Source organism: Cygnus olor, chromosome 1 (genome assembly GCF_009769625.2).
Source record: "Cygnus olor isolate bCygOlo1 chromosome 1, bCygOlo1.pri.v2, whole genome shotgun sequence".
Classification (NCBI taxonomy): Eukaryota; Metazoa; Chordata; class Aves; order Anseriformes; family Anatidae; genus Cygnus; species Cygnus olor.
This window is the reverse complement of record NC_049169.1, coordinates 115,202,988-115,220,145: the sequence shown is the minus strand read 5'-3', so window position 1 is coordinate 115,220,145 and position 17,158 is coordinate 115,202,988. Positions and strand designations below refer to the sequence as shown.

Here is a 17,158-nt window from a genome sequence, read left to right as displayed (position 1 = left end):
ATTTCTCCCACGCACACGCTTAAAATAGGGCTTATAGTCCTACTCTGCTTGATGGAGTATGCCACACAGTGAACCAACACAAAGTAAAAATGTGTTTTTTTCTACATTTAGAGACTATAAATAGGAAGCATCCCATTACTGGCTCATGAGCTGCTGCCACATATCATGATGTACTGGCTTAGCACAAGTCCACTCCATCTAAAAACCTCATAACTTGCAACATTTCTTAACTCCCTTTCTTATTTTGTCCCATACATATTAGACCCTACAGGAAATAATTTGCTAGATGGTGCTTAAAAAAAAAGTGCAAAGAAGTGCTACGTTTCTTGTTAGGGATTAGCAGCTAGAAATCATTTGGGTAACAGCTCTTCTTTTTTAAGCCGGTTAATAGATAGGAAAATTAGTTGCCAATTTAAAAATTGCCTCATTTAACACAACGATTCCTAATTACATTATCAGCCCATCTGGCAAGAATTGCTTACAACCATCATGCAAAACAGAAAACACTCTAGCAACTATATGCTGTGTTTGCCCACAGTTATTATGTGTTATTATTGGCACAGACTGTCAGTCAGATTATTTCAGCAATAGGTTTCTACAAATTAATAATGTTATAATATAAAGCGCCTTTTTAAGCAGTTACTGTACACTACTTTCAGTGTTATCTGGAATTAGCGTTTACAGTCTACTTTCTAGTAAACTAATTCAGAAGACCAAGGTTTAATGCAGATTCTTCATCTCTTCTTTTTAAGATATGGAAATAAAATCTAATTAAAACATGAGTTAGGGGAACCTTTGGAAGCATGTCTAGATGAAGGGGCCTGCAAAGCTGCACGTAGACTGAAAAATCCTCAATGATGAAAACACTTCTGCTTGTAGAATGATGTATATTTTGCTGCACAGGCAAGACTGAAACAAAAAAGGGGTAAGTTTGTCAGTCCATACGAAATACTGGCAAACTGCTGCTGAACACTGGAGCAGGGACAGGATTCTCTGATTTTAGCAGTCTCAAGAGCAGTTCCTGGACCGGAGCAGCCCAGTCCTTGTTACTCTGCAGCACTTCACAGGATCACAGGATGTGTGAGGTGGGAAGGGACCCCTGGAGGCCACCTGCTCCAAGCCCTGCCCAAGCAGGGCCACCCAGAGCAGGCTGCCCAGGCCCAGGCCCAGGCCGCTTTTGGAGATCCCCAAGGAGGAGACCCCGCAGCTCTCTGGGCAGCCTGTGCCAGGGCTCCTCACCTGCACAGCACAGAAGGGCTGCCCGGGGCTCAGAGGGAGCCTCCTGGGCTCCACTTTGTGCCCACTGCCTCTTTTCATGGCACTGGGCACCACTGAAACCATCCTCTTTGCACCCTCCCTTCAGATATTTATGGACATTGATGAGATTCCCCTGAGCCTTCCCTTCTCCAGGCTGAACAGCCCCAGCTCTCTCAGCCTCTCCTCAACAGGAGAGGTGCTCCAGTGCCTTCATCATCTTGGTGACCCTCTGTTGGACTCTCTCCAGCCTGTCTCTCTCTCTGCTACTGGGGGGCCCAGGACTGGACCCAGTACTACAGGTGTGGTCTCACCAGTGCTGAGCAGAGGAATCCAGAAAACTACTCTGCTGTCTGACTGACAGCTCGGCCATTGATGTTGTTGGAAAAGCACCGTACCCAGAGCCAAGCAACTCCCTGCAGCTTGGACCATAACACACTTCACCTTCGAGGAGGAGGAGGAAGCAGGAAGCCCACGTTACACTGGATCTGGGAGGAGAATTTCCATGTGGTGCCTTGAGGGGGGTGGGGGGTGTCACCTCACAGGAGACAACAGACAAATTCTTTGCTACCACCCCCCCAGAAATCCTCCTGTTTTCATAAGAAAGGTTTAACTATTCAGATGAGATATGAGAGGCAGTACAAATAAAAAAATGGAACAAAGATTAATGATTTTCTAATGCAGTTTGCTAAGCAGGTGGTGCCCGCGTTTCACTGCAACGTCATGCTTAGGACACAGGGGAAGGTGATCTATTGCAGCTCGAAATCTTGGCCAAACCAGAAAGTCAAGCAAGTTACTAAAGATTATTCCTTCTCTGGCAATTGCAGGAAGTTTGTCAGAGAAAGCGTGGTATATAACGTACGTTATGTAGTAAACTGAAGAACAAATTGTAAATGGAGGCTCTTCAGGGCTGCACTAGATTAAGCCACCAGCGCTTGTTTGGCATTTGCTGTCATTCCCCTCACCACATATCCAGTTCAGGACCATGATTTGGTCCCCTATTTATACTACCCTTACCTTCACTCTCCCCCACCAAGCCCCTGAAACACTCATCTGTCACTGGGCACTGTCACACCCGCATTGGGCTAACAGAAGACTGAGAGTCTTCTGCCCTCAGTCTTTTCATGGTCTGAACTGAACTGCTGGACTGGGAAAAACACCATTTTTTTTTCTCTCTGAAAAGCAATAATCTCTTTCTTTGTCAGAAGATGAAACATACTATCAGGATTAGCCAATCTTTTCCTGCTTAAGAGCACTGTGTGTTTCTGTAGATGAGATTTGTATTAAAAACACAAATGCTAAAGATGACTGATTGCTCTGAAGTATAAACTTGCTAAACTAAATTGTGAGTTGAAATATGAGCGTCTGACTCTGGGACTGATGAATAGTCATTTTGAAGAGAAATATTACAGGAAGTGCTTTATATATATTATCATTTTGACAATAAGGGAAGGCTATTATGGTTTAAAGACCAAAAAAAAAAAAAAAAAAGTCACCCAATCAATCCTGGTAAAAAAGCGAAATATCTATTCTTCATTTCTGCACTCTCCTTTTCACCAGTTCCTTCACTTTCCTAAACATTAACATTCTAGCTGCACATGCTGTCTCATGTGGTATCTTATTTTTCAAGCTGAAATTTATTTGCTGTGTCTAGATTTATCATACAACACATCCATCCTATTCATGCTATATGAACATGCTTCGCTGTTGAACATGAGCTATTACTTGTTTATCTTAGAGCTGTGTGAATCGTAGCTATTTTGTCTTACTGCCTTTTCAGAAAAGGTTAACCTTATTTTTCTCTCTCTCTCTTTTTTTTTTTTTTTTTTCCGGATATAAGTCCCCCTCCCATATCACTGACTTGGACACCCAATAGCTGACAAAGAATTTAAGTGTGTGAAGCAACCCCCTCACTCACCTTAAACATTTATGCCTCAACTGAAGGCATGCCCTGTTCTAGACATTGTGTTTTAAGGAAAATCTGGACTAGTTAGAGAAAGTTCATTAATAACAATCATCTAGCAGTCTACGAAAATCTGTAAATAGACATTGGTAGGCTCAGACTAGTTTGCAAGGTTGTGGAAAACTGTGATAATCTTTTAACAGACGTATGGTTACACGAGCTCATTGTCTCTTCACCAGCCTTTCCCATTTTAGCCAGCAATGCATGAACTTCTAAAGTGAAGTAGGAGACAGCTAGCTCTTACTAACAGCAGTAAGACATCAATGTGCTCACAAATTTCAGTGAGGAAAAAATATATTTTTTCTATATTTATAGTAAGCATGTTTGTGAATTCAAAGATTACTATGTGCTTACGTAAATGGAAGATTAAAAAAAAACACAAACACACCCTGATATTTAAGAATGAAAGCAGAAAACATCAGGCATTTACACATACGTATACACAAAACCCTGATTAAACCAAAAGCAAGTTTCCACCTGTTAGTAGATGGAAATCCATCAATTTTCCACTAATTACAGTACAGCACTGAGAGACAAGGGAGATAGGCTGAACACCACTGGGACCAACTCTCCCATCTAACTGCAAGGCTCGCAAGGAATCTCAGTGCCCACTCAGATGGACTACGTCTAATCTCTGTGCAACATCTGAATTAGAAAGCATCTCATCCAGAGCTCACTCCTCCTTCCCCAGTGACCAAAATGGTCAAGGTGTTGGAGAGACAGCTATTAATTTATAAATCCAACAGCTAAAAAAACAAGCAAACAAACAAACAACAAAAAAAAACAACACACATTAAAACAACACACATTAGGAGAAATGCCTGTGGCCTCTCTCTACCACCAGCCTGACTCTTGGAGATACGCTTGTGAATGCCGTGACAGATTTCACTGTCACCCTCTCAACCTGAACCCTGTTCTTGCTCTGAAACCACCAAACACAGCCAAGGTAGAGGAGACCTCCTGGGCAAGATTTTGAGCTCCTTGGAGCAATGGCCACCCAGATGACTAGTTCATGGAGCTGTGTGCGCTGTAGGTGGACTTGGGGAAAAGGGCAGTTTATAGCTCCCCAGTAAATAGCAGAGTGATGGAGATGGGGGAAGGAGCGCACAGCTGTGTTTCACAATACAGGAACACCCGCCAGCCATAAAGGGTTTCACTGTCCCCAGCCAGCTCCTCCTCAGTAAGCCTCTACGCACTTGTACCCACGTGCTTAACCACACTTCATTCCTTAAGTAAAAGAAAACACTGTCAAATTGTTTCAGTTGACCTGAAGCTAAACTTTTTCTGTAAAACTTACAACCATCTTACTGGAAAAAAAAATAATAAAATAAACAACACATCCACCTCAAGTGTCTTAGGTTAAGTGTCTGCTATGTCTGTTCTGTTTACCAGTATTTCATAGGGCATAATTCTTCTAAAAATACAGTACTACGCCAAACAATTTCAGAAGGTATTCTTTTTCTTAAAAAACAAGCAAACAAACAAAAAACAGGAGAAAGGGACTCATCATACCAATATAATACCTTTCAAAATATGATATCCAAGCAGGGTTTTGTGCTTTGTGTTTTTCTTTTTTTTTAAAGGAAATTAAATCAGTAAGCCTACATTAATGTATTATAAGCAGTGAATTATTATAGTTAGAAGCTGCATACAGTTTAGAATTTCAATTTTCTGAGGCTTTTGCTCTCCAAAATTAGCTTCCAATTTATTTTGTCGGTTCACCCTTTTCTTTACCTCTATTGTTCATTAGAATCAGAGAAACTGCTGTGTGAAAAACACCTTGCATTTTTAGTCCTTTTTTTCTACCTAGCTTCAGAAGTCCTACCCTGTGTTAAAAAACAAACAAACAAAAAAAAAACACCCCTCCAACTGCAGTGTCTGTAAGATTGAAAGAGTTTTGTGCATTTACGCAGAATCACACTACACCAAATAAACTGAAGAAGGCTTGACCCCACTAATTTTATGACCTTCCTCATGCTGTACAAGCTTCTACACCGTGAGTCACTATCCATGTTTACCGTGCCAGTTGGAAATGATATAACTAATCAAAGGCCGCATTTCAAGCTTCAACAAAGCTTATGAAATCCATTCTTAACACTACAGTGAGTGAGAGGTTAGGAGGTATCTCTATCCTCACAAGTGCTGCTGTATTTTTTTAAATCTCCCTTTTGTCAAATACACTATGGTACCCTTACATTTCAGCGGTGGGCAGTGCTGGCAGAAGCCTCTCAGGAGCCTCAGTCTCGCTCCTGTATGTCCTCATCCATTTAAAGGTCTCCCTCACACCAAAGATCTGAATTTCAATCTCAAATTTAAATAAAGCCCTGGCTTTCATAGCGCACCAGCGATGTGAAACTAAGCGCCAAAGCTGCTCCCACAATACTTAAGGAGTTTTTGAAGGCAAAGATGAACTTTGAAAAAGGCTAGATTTTGGAGACAGATAAGGAGAAAAAGACATTTGCAGGATAGCAGTGAAAAAAACTCAGTGTTTTAAGAATGCTGCATGCTTGGCCTGATCTCAAATGCCAGGCTCTTTTCCCTCTCCTCCCCCTGTCAGCTCACTCCTGCAGCTACATGACTGTGTTCAGGTTTTTTCCTCCCTGTCAAGATGTTAGTTGTGGAGACGGGTGTTTGTTAGTGAAGGTTTTTCAAAGCCTGGAGGGTTGCAAGAAGGAAAGGTGAAGGAAGGACAATCCTGACACATTAGGCTGAGCTGCTCTCCCCAGGCAGGCTGTCCTCATCCAGGTGCCGTACCCACACTGTAGGGCTGCCGCTCACTGTAACATCCTTCCAGTTGCATGTAATGACTGGCTTCAGGAAGATCTCGCTTGTATTTTTCAGTGCTCTTCTTAAAACAAGACATTGAATGTTTATATGGTATTTTCCATCCATACTCTTAAAACATCGTAACGAAACCAAAGTGGATAAGCATAATTTTTATTGGATTTTCTCCATCTATACACCTCAATGGTGAAACAAACCTTCCCAAAACATGAAAATCAATGGAAATGACTACATGAGAATGCCCACCTCACTGCTGAAGTGGAGTTTGTGGCTGCGAGAGCAGCCTCTCCCTCCTGGAGGCCAGAAAACCACAGACTAGCCCATGGTCACACATCGGCATTCCTGGATTAGGCAGGATTGTTGGACTCAGGGAGATAAATACATCAGCACCTTCCTTGGAAAACCAACTATGCAGCTCCTCATATTTCAAGTCATGACCTCTGCTATAAAAATGCCACAACTTGTTCTTCAGGACAGGACTTGCAGCACTGTTACATTTTGATTAACATAGGATAGCTTCTATAGTATTTTACATGGCAGTATAGGGGTGTTTCCACCTAGGGAGCAGAAGAGACTGGTCCCTGCATTTATACATCTTTAGACTCCCTTGAACTATCTCATCCCCATGTGCCAGAGCAGCTCCAACCTCCATTCCTCCCTTTCTGCCCCAAAACAGCCACCATCACATACTTTTGCACACCTACTGGGTAGCTGCCATGTGGATAGTAAGGGACACGATTGGATCAGCTGCTGCAGGAAAGAGGAGAAAGGGAGGGAAGAGATCAGAATAAACCACCAGGTCCAGCTATGTCAAGCACGACTGTAATTTGGCTATTCAGATTGCATTCACTGCTAGAAAAGCTGTGCCACATCTCTGGGGAAAGGTGTTGGGTCAAACAGCTGCCCGCTGCTCCATGCTGTCTTGAGCAGCCATGGGAATGTACACAGGCAGCCCCAGGTCTCCGAGCACAAACAAGTGATGCAACTCCAGTGTTTCAACTTCCCTTGTAATTAATACAGGGAATGCAACAGACGGAAGGCTTCTGCTCCCCATTCCACCTGACCTATTTAGGGTATTACCAAAGAGTAGAATTTGATTGCCATCATTGGCATTTCTTGGAATCATACATTGGAGTTCAAAGGCACACAGAGAAGGCAGCTTTCAGATCCATAACACCAGGAATAGCTATTTGATTGGGAAACAAACAAACAAGCTGCTATGCTGTGTCACAATAATGTGTTTGATTTATTAAAAATAAGTACAATCTTTTTTTATTCATATTTATCCTAACATTTTTACTTAAAAATTGGCAGGGCAATTTAAAAGGCAGATTTGATTTTCATGTGAAATAAGATATGATTTCTTATTTGCAAAAACAAAACAAAACACCATGCTACTCCCCATGCTCTTGGACTCATTTATTTTTCTCTCTCTTTCTCAAACATGCACACTTTACTCTCTTTACCCTGGCTAATACTGTGGAGGCAGCAGCTATGGGAAATGAACTAGCTTCGCCTGTGGCTCATACATCATTACAATTGTTAACTAAGTTCCACTATAAAAATCTTTATTAAACAGGAGAACACAGAATTGTGCAGGAACACAGCTTTATTTTCAGATAACAGGTTGAGTTTGTAGGGCAAGAAGTTAAAAGACTTTTTTATTCTCTTGGGTTTACAGAGGCTGCTTCATGCAGAGGAGAGGTTCCTGCTACTCTTTCCTCCAAATATCAATCTGTATGTAGAAGTAAACTACCCTCTGCTTCAGCCAGGATCTAAAAAACAGTCTGATGATGGTTTCTCAGGATCTACAGCAGCCCAAGGTTCTTACACTTCACATACTACCTGGAAGGGCTTTCCTAAAGTCTTGCAGCATGCAGTCACGCTGCTGCCCATGCTGAAGCTCAGGCCAGTGGAGTTCTAAAAGTCTGGGTATTGGCAATGGCAAATGCTGCAGGGCACTCCCACCATTAAGAAAGTTTCCAAACCTTAATAAAAATGTGCAGATGATATCACTGGTATTTGGGCACTTGCCGAGACAACTCTAAACCAAACAATAAGCAGCGAGCCAACGAAAGTTAACTTTAGCTGGAACATGTAACATGCACCAGCATTCATGACTACAGCTGCTGAGAACTTTTACGATTTTTTTTCATACATTATTTATCTCACCAGTCCAAATGCAAAAATCTGGCATATCGGATTGTGTGAAATGGTAGTGCTATTCCCTGAAGGACTTTGCATCTGCGAAGAAATGGGAAGATTATTCTGTGACAGATAAACTGAAGCAGTGTGACTGCATCAGATGTTTTCTTGCTACAGCATGTCTCAGACTTTTTGAAAGTGTGACCACCTTTGGACTCCTCTGTCTCTTATTTGCAACCTGAGAGTCACAGAGAAGAAAAATGAATGAAATAATAAATAAAAATCTCTTTATTCACGGGAAAATATCAGCAGGATTGATGAATCAGTTTCTGACAGGCCTCACACTTCCCTCTCACCTGTGGCAGACATCTACCAACCAGCACAGTGGAGGAAGGCACAGGGTTTTCTGTATCATGCTTAGGCAGCATGATAACACTTCCTTGAAGCCCTTCCAAACTGGTACAGCATGCTCTGTCTTGAAAAGACGTTTCAACTATCAATTTCTTAAGCTGCAAACACTGACAGTCAAAGTTTCTGTATTAGTTGGTTGATTACAGTGGAATTTTTGAAGTTACGTTTCTAATTATGTAGAAAACAGTAAGAGGAAAAAAAAAGAAAAAAAAACCCTCTCTCAAGATTTTGCAGTCAAAGTTGTAATTTGGAAAAACAGATCTGCAGTTGAAACTTACACTTTCTTCCCTAATACTATTTAAAATGTCGGGGGGTGGGGGGTGAGTGGGGAGCAGGACCCACCCTTCCATATCACAGCTTTGTAGGTAACCCTTCCAGTACTATAAAAGCCTCAGATGGCCGATCTTCTCTGGCATGCAGACTGCTATGGCAGTGAAGTGAGAAACTGGAAGAGCCTGGGCCGGGGAGAAAATCCCCTCACCTGGCCCCGCTGTGAGGCCGTGCGCAGGCCTCACTGGTGCAGCAGGCCCCGAGGTGCCGGCCTCCAGGCCGCTCGCATCGGCAGATCCACAGACAAATATCAGAAGGAATCACCCCAGGGAGAGCTGCCAAAATGGTCCAATTGCTTTTTCCCTGTCAAATGGCAGGAGCTGGCCTTTAATGAGAGAAGGCTTATGGTCTGGCCCTCGAGTGCAAAGGTTACTCTTAGCTCCCCAGTTGTCTTTTTTCCTAAAACAAACAAACAGAAAAAATAATGGGAAAAAGCCATGCTAGCAAGCAGTTTGAGATCCCTAGGAATTGATTCATGTCTTTAAATAGGAGCTTCCCAAGTATTCCTGCAGCATTAATAACTTTCCTCTTTTAAATTAAAACTGGACAAACATTTTCCCTAAACACATGCAACCTAGCTTAACAGCAGTTTTTGCTAGTAAGTACAAAAATAAACCAACCATAAAGCTAAATAAAATCAAGTAATTTTAGTACACACAAGCTGAGCGAAGACGACAAAAATCCACAAATAATTTACTTTTCACAATTTAAAATTATTAGTAAGCAGTGGTGAGTGGAACAAGGATTGCAGAGTGCAATTACTGTCTTAACAGATTCTCTTCAAAAGAGCCTTTTAATTATGACACATTAATCATATCCCATGAATTCTAATTTTTACTTGTATAAGATTTTTCCAGCTCATTTATTTTCCTCTGATTTCCTCTCCACTGTACCCCACAGACTTTACCTACTCAAGAAGGACTCTTACAAAATAGAAACTAAGATCCAGAACATCTTTCCCCTGCTGCAGCCCTGTAAAGCAGTAGTAGTGAGAGGTCCAGCTGGCCAATTTTTTTTGACTGTGATGTAGACATATGCAGAGAAAAGAAGACAGATAGTCAGCTAACATGATATTTTAAAACTAAGGGAACTCATGTGCAAAATACTGCAAATAAAATCTATTCCAGTCCTGGGCTATTTAAGTGCTTTGAAGGGCACTGAGCCAACAGATACAAATTGAAATGTAAAACTTTTTTATCTTAACAGCAGCCTAGTATCTGTAGAACGGGTACACCATTTGCTTCACAAGCTCAGATTTACATAGCAAAATGGGGCTGAAAAGCAGCAAGATGCATGACAATCCCATCAATGGCAGGAAAAAGCATTTCCTTTTTCTGGGGCAGCTGAATGCTACCTCATTTACTTTGAAGACGATTTCAAATCCTAATCTGGTCAGAAACAGGAGCAACAAGTTCCTTTACTTACTTACATAAATTATGATTAAATCTATATTTTATAGCAAGTAAGAAATGGGAGAGTGGTACGTTTGATTCACACTGGAGATGCACATGTACAGGGCTATGTAACTGTCTCAGCTTCATTTTTCAAAGGTAGTTGCACTTGACAATGACCAGATAAAATTTCAGGTCACTCACTTCACCTACAATAAGTGAGAAAATTTCAAAGATAAAAAACGTGGAGACAAAATGTAACAGTTAATGTGTCTGCACAGACTCAAAGTCACAAGTGCACTTCACAAAAAGAAAAACCACTACAAAATGTAGTAATTTTTAAACAGGTCTTGCCAAAGACTGTCCCTAGAGCTCACTGGCCTCTGGTCAGAGCTTAAAAATAAATAAATAAATAAATAAATTCCTTCTTTGATAATCCCAAACATATGGGAATTCCACGTGGGCTTTCTTTTCTTCACTGCCTTGTTTTCATCTCACTCCTACTCTAAATCCCAGCTGATTCACTCCTGCATAGCAGGCAACATTGTTATTTGCCCACTGGCTAGTTTACCCTTTCCAATTTAACTGATGTTTTTGCCTTAACAGCGGATGAAATCCATGGAGCAGTAAAAGCATGAACCTGCCACCTCCTGCCTCTTCCCTGATCTTCACAACAGACCTTCTGCCATGACCCACCAGGAACCACTGGCATGGTTAATATGACCAGTGACCACGGATAAGAGCTTCCAGCGTTGCTCTGAAGGTAAGTGAGTGCCTTAAAAGAAGCAATCCTGGGAGAAACTAGTGGAGCTCTAATCGAACCTACTTGTGCTGGGAGAGGAGCATGTCCTGAGGAACGGCCATGATGAGCCTCCTCCCTCCAGTGTCACTGCACATAGACATCACAGTCCATTACAACCCTCTCAAAAACACACCCAGGCAAAGCCTTGCTACAAAACACTAACCGTGCTATACTCATGGTTTGGACTGTTTTTATAGTACAGGTTCCACTACATGCAGGCCATTTGCAAGGACTGGTTTTGTATGAAGGGAGTGCCAGAATGTTGATCTGTAAAGGCAGGGACACTTTTGTCAACCTAAACCTGGTATGTTTGTTTACTTTGTCTTTGGCCAAAAATATATTATGCCTCACCACATTACACCACAGTATTAGTCCTGTCTCCTATAACTTTCAGGTCCTTGTCCTTTTATTTTGCTGGGATCCAACAGCAATCAAAAAAACAAAACCCCAAAAAACAATAACAACAAAAACCTACCTAATTTATCCATAGTACTTATCCAACAGCAGCAACAAACCCTACCCAACTGCATTTCCATAGTACTTCCATTAGAGGGATCTGGAGGGATTTTGAGGCTGCCACCTCAAAATAGTCCAATATGCCACAGTACTTGTCTTTGCTCCTCAAGCTTTCCTTTTTTCAGCTTCTATAAAAAGCTCAAAAATAAACACAAAAGGCCCATGTAACTATTAAAAACAAAACAAAACAAAACAAAACACACAGAGATTTGCGTTGGAGCTTGCCTTCTGGCATTTGAACCTAGGAGGATAACATTTTCAAAATTTCTCCTTGTATCTAAAAAGAGGGTAAACTCTTTTCAACAAAATTAAGACAATGGAGCTCAGCTTCTCAGGTAATGACACAGCTCCAGAAATCAGGCCCTTACCACCTATTATAGTAAGACCAGTGAAGTGATAAAATTACAAAAGTAGCTGATTTTTTCCTCACACTATTCATTCCTTACAACTTTCATGAAATAAGAGCTATTAACAATTGAGAAAGAATGGCTGCATGTTCAGAACTTGCTAATGTGCATGTTCATCACCTTCAAAATATCAGGCTATAAATTTTAAGAGTCCATGACACACTTAAGGTGTTTAATACATATCCTTCTTTTCTCTAATAGCTGGAATAAACTGAAGGAAAGGTAACCTCTCACCAATTACATGGAAATTGAAGTTTGTGTTTTGCAGCAACACTCACATTAACCTGCTAGACCCAACACTCACGTTAACCTGCAAACTTCAGAGCAAGTTTACAGGAGAGGTTTATGCTCACCCCCTGCACAGAACAAACTGCCATAAGGAAGAACAATAAACAAAACCTCCTCATGCATAGAATGAAAGATTTAAATTTCAGAAAGGACCTGTGCGTTCGGAGCATAAATCAGATCCTGTTGTGGTTTCAGTACCCACTAACCAAATCATAGCTACAGGACTCTGAGCTCTCAGGAGGTGCATGCTGAGCCTCCCTTTGCAATGATGTTGCACATACAGTATTTATATGATTTCACCAAATGTGCAGTTTGGAAATACAATGAGGCAGGCAGGTTTACCTCTACTTCATATAATCGAGACTAACATAAGTGGCAAGATGAGACAACAGTAGTTTCTTTGCTAAGATTTAATGCTGTCCAGATGGACTTCAAGAAAGCTGTGAAGAACACAGGGTGCCTTAAGAGTTTGACTATTCCACTCGTCAAAAGCTTGTAAGAGAAGCAAAATTAATATGAACAGAACTGTGGTGAAGAAAGTGGAAAAAACCCTAAATGATCTTTGATTCTCTTCCTCACAGGGCTTCTCAGGGCAGGCAAAACAATAAAAGATAGAGCAAAGGTATTCCATCAGATTATTTAAAGAAATAAAAAGAGCCGTGCACACAATTCATATTGGACCCTTGCCACCTCATATTTAAATCTGGCATTGGAGAAAGCGCACCTATGCAGACAGGTGTAAAGCACGTAATCTATCAGAAGTAGGACACAATACATCCTTGAAGAAAGAGACAAATATATCACACTCTTCAACACAATACAAAACTTTTTCCTTTTTCAGCTTTCACATAATTCCTAAGTAGAACTGTATGTGAATTAACGAGAATTAGCTGGGGAGATTTAGTGACAGCTGACACCGATCTGGTAGCTAGTCTGAAGATCTATTATTAGGATACTGTATCGTAAAACTGGAAACGGTCAGAAATACTTTGGCTGCAAACACTTTGCAAAACTGGACTGACTGCACTCAAATTTCCTCCCTTGGAAAAAAAGAAAAAAATCTGACTTCACACAACTACTCTATTTTTATATTGGCAGAGCAATTATTTCAGAACTGCCATTGTGAAGCTCAGCTCTGTACTGTGTTTATCTGCTGTATGACAAACCAGCATTGGAACGAAAGCCAAACTGCATGTCTTAAATGACCTGAAAAGAGAAGTTCTTTCATAGTAGCTTCCTTCCAAGAACAGAAATTAAAAAAGGGAAATTTCTACAAATGCAATTGAGCAGTAATACAAGTTCAGCAGTGCTAAAGTCCCCCGTGAAACAAATGTTTATCCCCATACCGGCACAGCAGGCTTTCAGCACTAAATGCACACTTGCAAAGTTACCAGGCACCAGCAGTCTTCTAACCACAACATTATATCTTCTGCCTTTTTTCACAACCCGCTATTTGGTCTCGGTCCGCTGCTGCCTTGCCTGCATTCGCTCACCCCCTCGCCAAGACACTGTGCGGGGCAGCAGCTCTGCTCCCCACCTTTCTGCTCCAGTTTCTCCATAACTTCCTCACTGGCAGGATTCCTCTTCATCCGAGGCGAAGTGTCAGGGCAGCGGTGCCTTGCCCTTTACGTGGACTCAGCGGTCCTGGGAGGGGACTGGGTGAGAAAGAGTCAGCCTGGGGGAAAAGTCCCACGCCAGAGGGCTGCAGGGGAGAAGGGAGGTGTCCAAGCATCACTGTACACTGCAGTTTTTGATGGGTGGCGAAGCCAGGATGGGAGGAACATTTAACAAGAAACATCCCTTTCCTACCTGATCATGCCCCACTCTGACTCCAGTGACTGCTTGCCTAAGGAGTTTAACGCGATCCCAGCACTTAGCAGGGCCAAGATATTTGCTTTTAGTGAGAGCACTGTGAAGGACGCAAGTGGAACCGGCCTGTAGCAGCTTTGCAGCTTTACACTATTTGTTGTAGAGCAGAAAAGCAGCAAGCGCATTTGTGGTCTTAAAGTCTTCCAGTTTCAGGCAGGGAAGAAGATAACAAATTCCTATCCAAAGCAGCTAATAAATTTTAACACCACTCTACTGAGTTGCTACGCACTGGGGTCTGACTTTTTGGAAACCCAAGTGCATTTATACCCTTACTTGCTTACATTTACAACCTTGGTGGGCCTAGTCCTGTGAATAAAACTTTGTATATGCTAACCACCAGTAGCGATCTTTTAAATAATTAATTTTGAAAGAACTCAGAACTTAGTTCGAAATAGTAAAAGCTTTGCAGCTGGATTCAGAGCTGTTTTTCAGATGAAAAATCAGGGAGACAAGTTTAACTGAAACCTTACATCACGTGTAATCCAAGTAATCCTAGCTGTTAAGTGAAGTCTCAAGGTGCACTGAGGGCAGACATCCAGTTACATTATCAAGTGCCTGTCATATTTTTCCTTTTCCATTTCTTTCACTTTCAGAATCCCCGTAGACGTGTAAGGAGATGACATCCTTTACATTCACTTTTTCTTCCTAATTTTTTTTTTTTTTTTAATCTAAGACAGACTGAATTGGATTATTAGCCCAATCAAACCTGATATCTAGATTCTGGCAGAAACCAATATTGAATGTTCCCCTGAGTAATGAAGACCACACGATGCCACGCTAACAGAGCTCACCACACACGCAGCCTGTAACACAGAGGGAAAAATTATTTCACAGCCTCTGTGGCTATCGGGCCACGCTTTGATACATCGGACAGGGTCGGCTTCTTCTTAACTACATTTATTGACCGTACAACAACACAACCCTTTTTAAATACAGGTGTTGAGCCTGATGGCACGGAGCAACAATCTGACCAACCCTCTTACGTCCAGGTGTAAAAATAAGTAAATAAAAAAGTAAAGATCCCACAGAATCGCAAACATTCAACAGCCGCACGCTCCCCGTTGGCTAGGCGTTTCGGCATTCCTTAGCTCTTCGCCAGCAGCCCGGGCAGAAGGAGGAGGATCCCTGCGTGCTCGGCCTGCGAGAAGCAGGCACCGAGGCGGGGAGGCGAAAAGCCCCGAGGGCCGGCAGGAAACGAGCTCGGCTCAGCTGAGGAGCCGAGCAGCCGTCTCGGCCGCCCCGTGACTCGGCGGGGGAGGCTCGGGGAAACTTCTCACCCCCCCCACCAAGGGCTGGCGCTGCCTGCCCGCTGCTCAGCTCCAGCGGAGGATTTGGAGCGATTCTCGCCGGGGGAAGGCACTGCGAGCACCCCCCCCCTACCACCCCGGAGCGCCCAGGCGCGGCTTTAACAGAAAATAGAAACACACCCGCGCGGATGGGTTACTCTAAGCCGCGATCGCGACGCTTTTCAATGGGGGGACGGGGTCCCCGTCCTAAGGGGGGGGGTCCCCATCCTTCGGGGTGGGTCCCCCGGGGTTCGGCAGCAGAAGTCGCGTCCCGCCGGGCACTGCACGGCACGGCACGGAGAGAGAAAGTTGCGTTTGGGCAGGCACGGGGGAGGGCGGCAGAGCCCAGCCGCTGAGATGCGACTCCCCCCCCAAAATATCCTCCCCCCCCCTCCAAAATATCGCCCTCCCTCCCGGCCCGCTCCTACCGCCTGCGGCGGGGTCCCGATGAGCATCTCCAGGTAGTACCCGCGACCGGAGTCCCCTTGCAGGTTGTCCACCATGGCCAAAAAGTTGATGCTGCCCCCGGGCTCCGAGGCCAAGGCCAAGCCTCCCGGCTCTCCCGGCGCATCCCGCTGCCGGCCCCCGCCGCTCCCCGGCCGCAGCGGCACCGGGGCGGGCGGCGACCCCCGGGGGGCGGCCGGCTGGGACACGCGGAGCGGCAGCGAGAAGAAAGCCCGGCACAGCCCCGCGGCGCCGGCCAGCAGCAGCAGGAGGCTGGGGGCGGCCGGCGGCGCCCCCATCCCGGAGGCACGTCCCGGCTGCGGCGGGGCTCGGCAGGGAGGCAGCGGCCGCCTGGCTGCCGGGCTGGAGCAGCCAGCAGGAGGAGGAGGAGGAGGAGGAAGGCGGGAGCGGCTTCCCCACGCCCCGGCTCCATCTCCCCCCTCCCCTCGGCGCCGAGCTCCTCCTCGCCTTTCTCCCGGCCGGGGAAGTTGTGCTGCTCGCTCAGGCCGCCCGGCCTCCGCCGGAGGGGAGGCGGAGGCTGAGAAACTTGGAGGCTCGGCCCCGGGGCGGAAAGTTTCCGACAGCCCCGGGAGGGACGGCGGAGGATGCGGGCCTCCTGGGGATCCGCGCTGTGGGGTGGCGGTGTACGTGTGTCCATGTGTCCATGTGCCTGTGTGGAGATTCACCTCCTGTATTAACGGCGCGTTGCCATAAAACCCGGCACGACAGACGCCTGCTTATTAGAAAGACCGACTGCGAGGCTTTAAATGCCTTCATCATGCGCGGAATAAATAGGGGCAGCCCAGTGCGGCCTTTCGGGGGATGGGAAGGCTTGGCCATCTTTGCCCAGGTACTTTGGTGTCCTAGGCACTCCCTAGGCAACTGCCTGTTCTCTCCTTAGGTGTAAACCTGCTCCAAGTTGAGATCTCTCTCCTAATAGCGAGGGATCCCTCCCTCCCTGCGAACGAAGAGTCCTTCTTAGGGTTTCCAAGTGTTTCAGTGAACTTGAATGAAGTTTCCGATGGACGTGCTGGTGCTCGCTCCCAGGAAGACTGAGCAAGCTCTTTGCTGGAAGGGCACTCTGGTGAGGCTGTTATTCGTAGCTAGTGCCAGAGGTGCTTGCAGAGGGTACTCCTTGCAAGGCAGTTGGAACCCACCTGCTCTTTCTGAAGGAAAAAAAGGTGCCTTCATGTTTCTCACTGACATTTTCTATACCCTGACGTGTCATTCAATTTCTGGAACCCCTCTCCTCACATTGTAACTCATCC

The 17,158-nt window shown here is 44.3% G+C and overlaps 1 protein-coding gene across 2 annotated transcripts in view; it reads right to left on the bottom strand.

Moving 5' to 3' along the window:
* The window catches only part of BACE2 (beta-secretase 2), a 52,297-nt gene extending 36,004 nt beyond the window's left edge, over nucleotides 1-16,293 (bottom strand). Inside the window, exon 1 of one of the 2 annotated variants that reach the window (XM_040530074.1) lies at nucleotides 15,875-16,293. In XM_040530074.1, coding sequence (XP_040386008.1) covers nucleotides 15,875-16,189 — 315 coding nt within the window. In that variant the 5' untranslated portion in view covers nucleotides 16,190-16,293. The remainder of the gene's footprint in view (nucleotides 1-15,874) is intronic. The other variant, XM_040530084.1, reaches the window with a different exon arrangement.
* Between the last annotated feature and the right edge of the window lie 865 nt (nucleotides 16,294-17,158).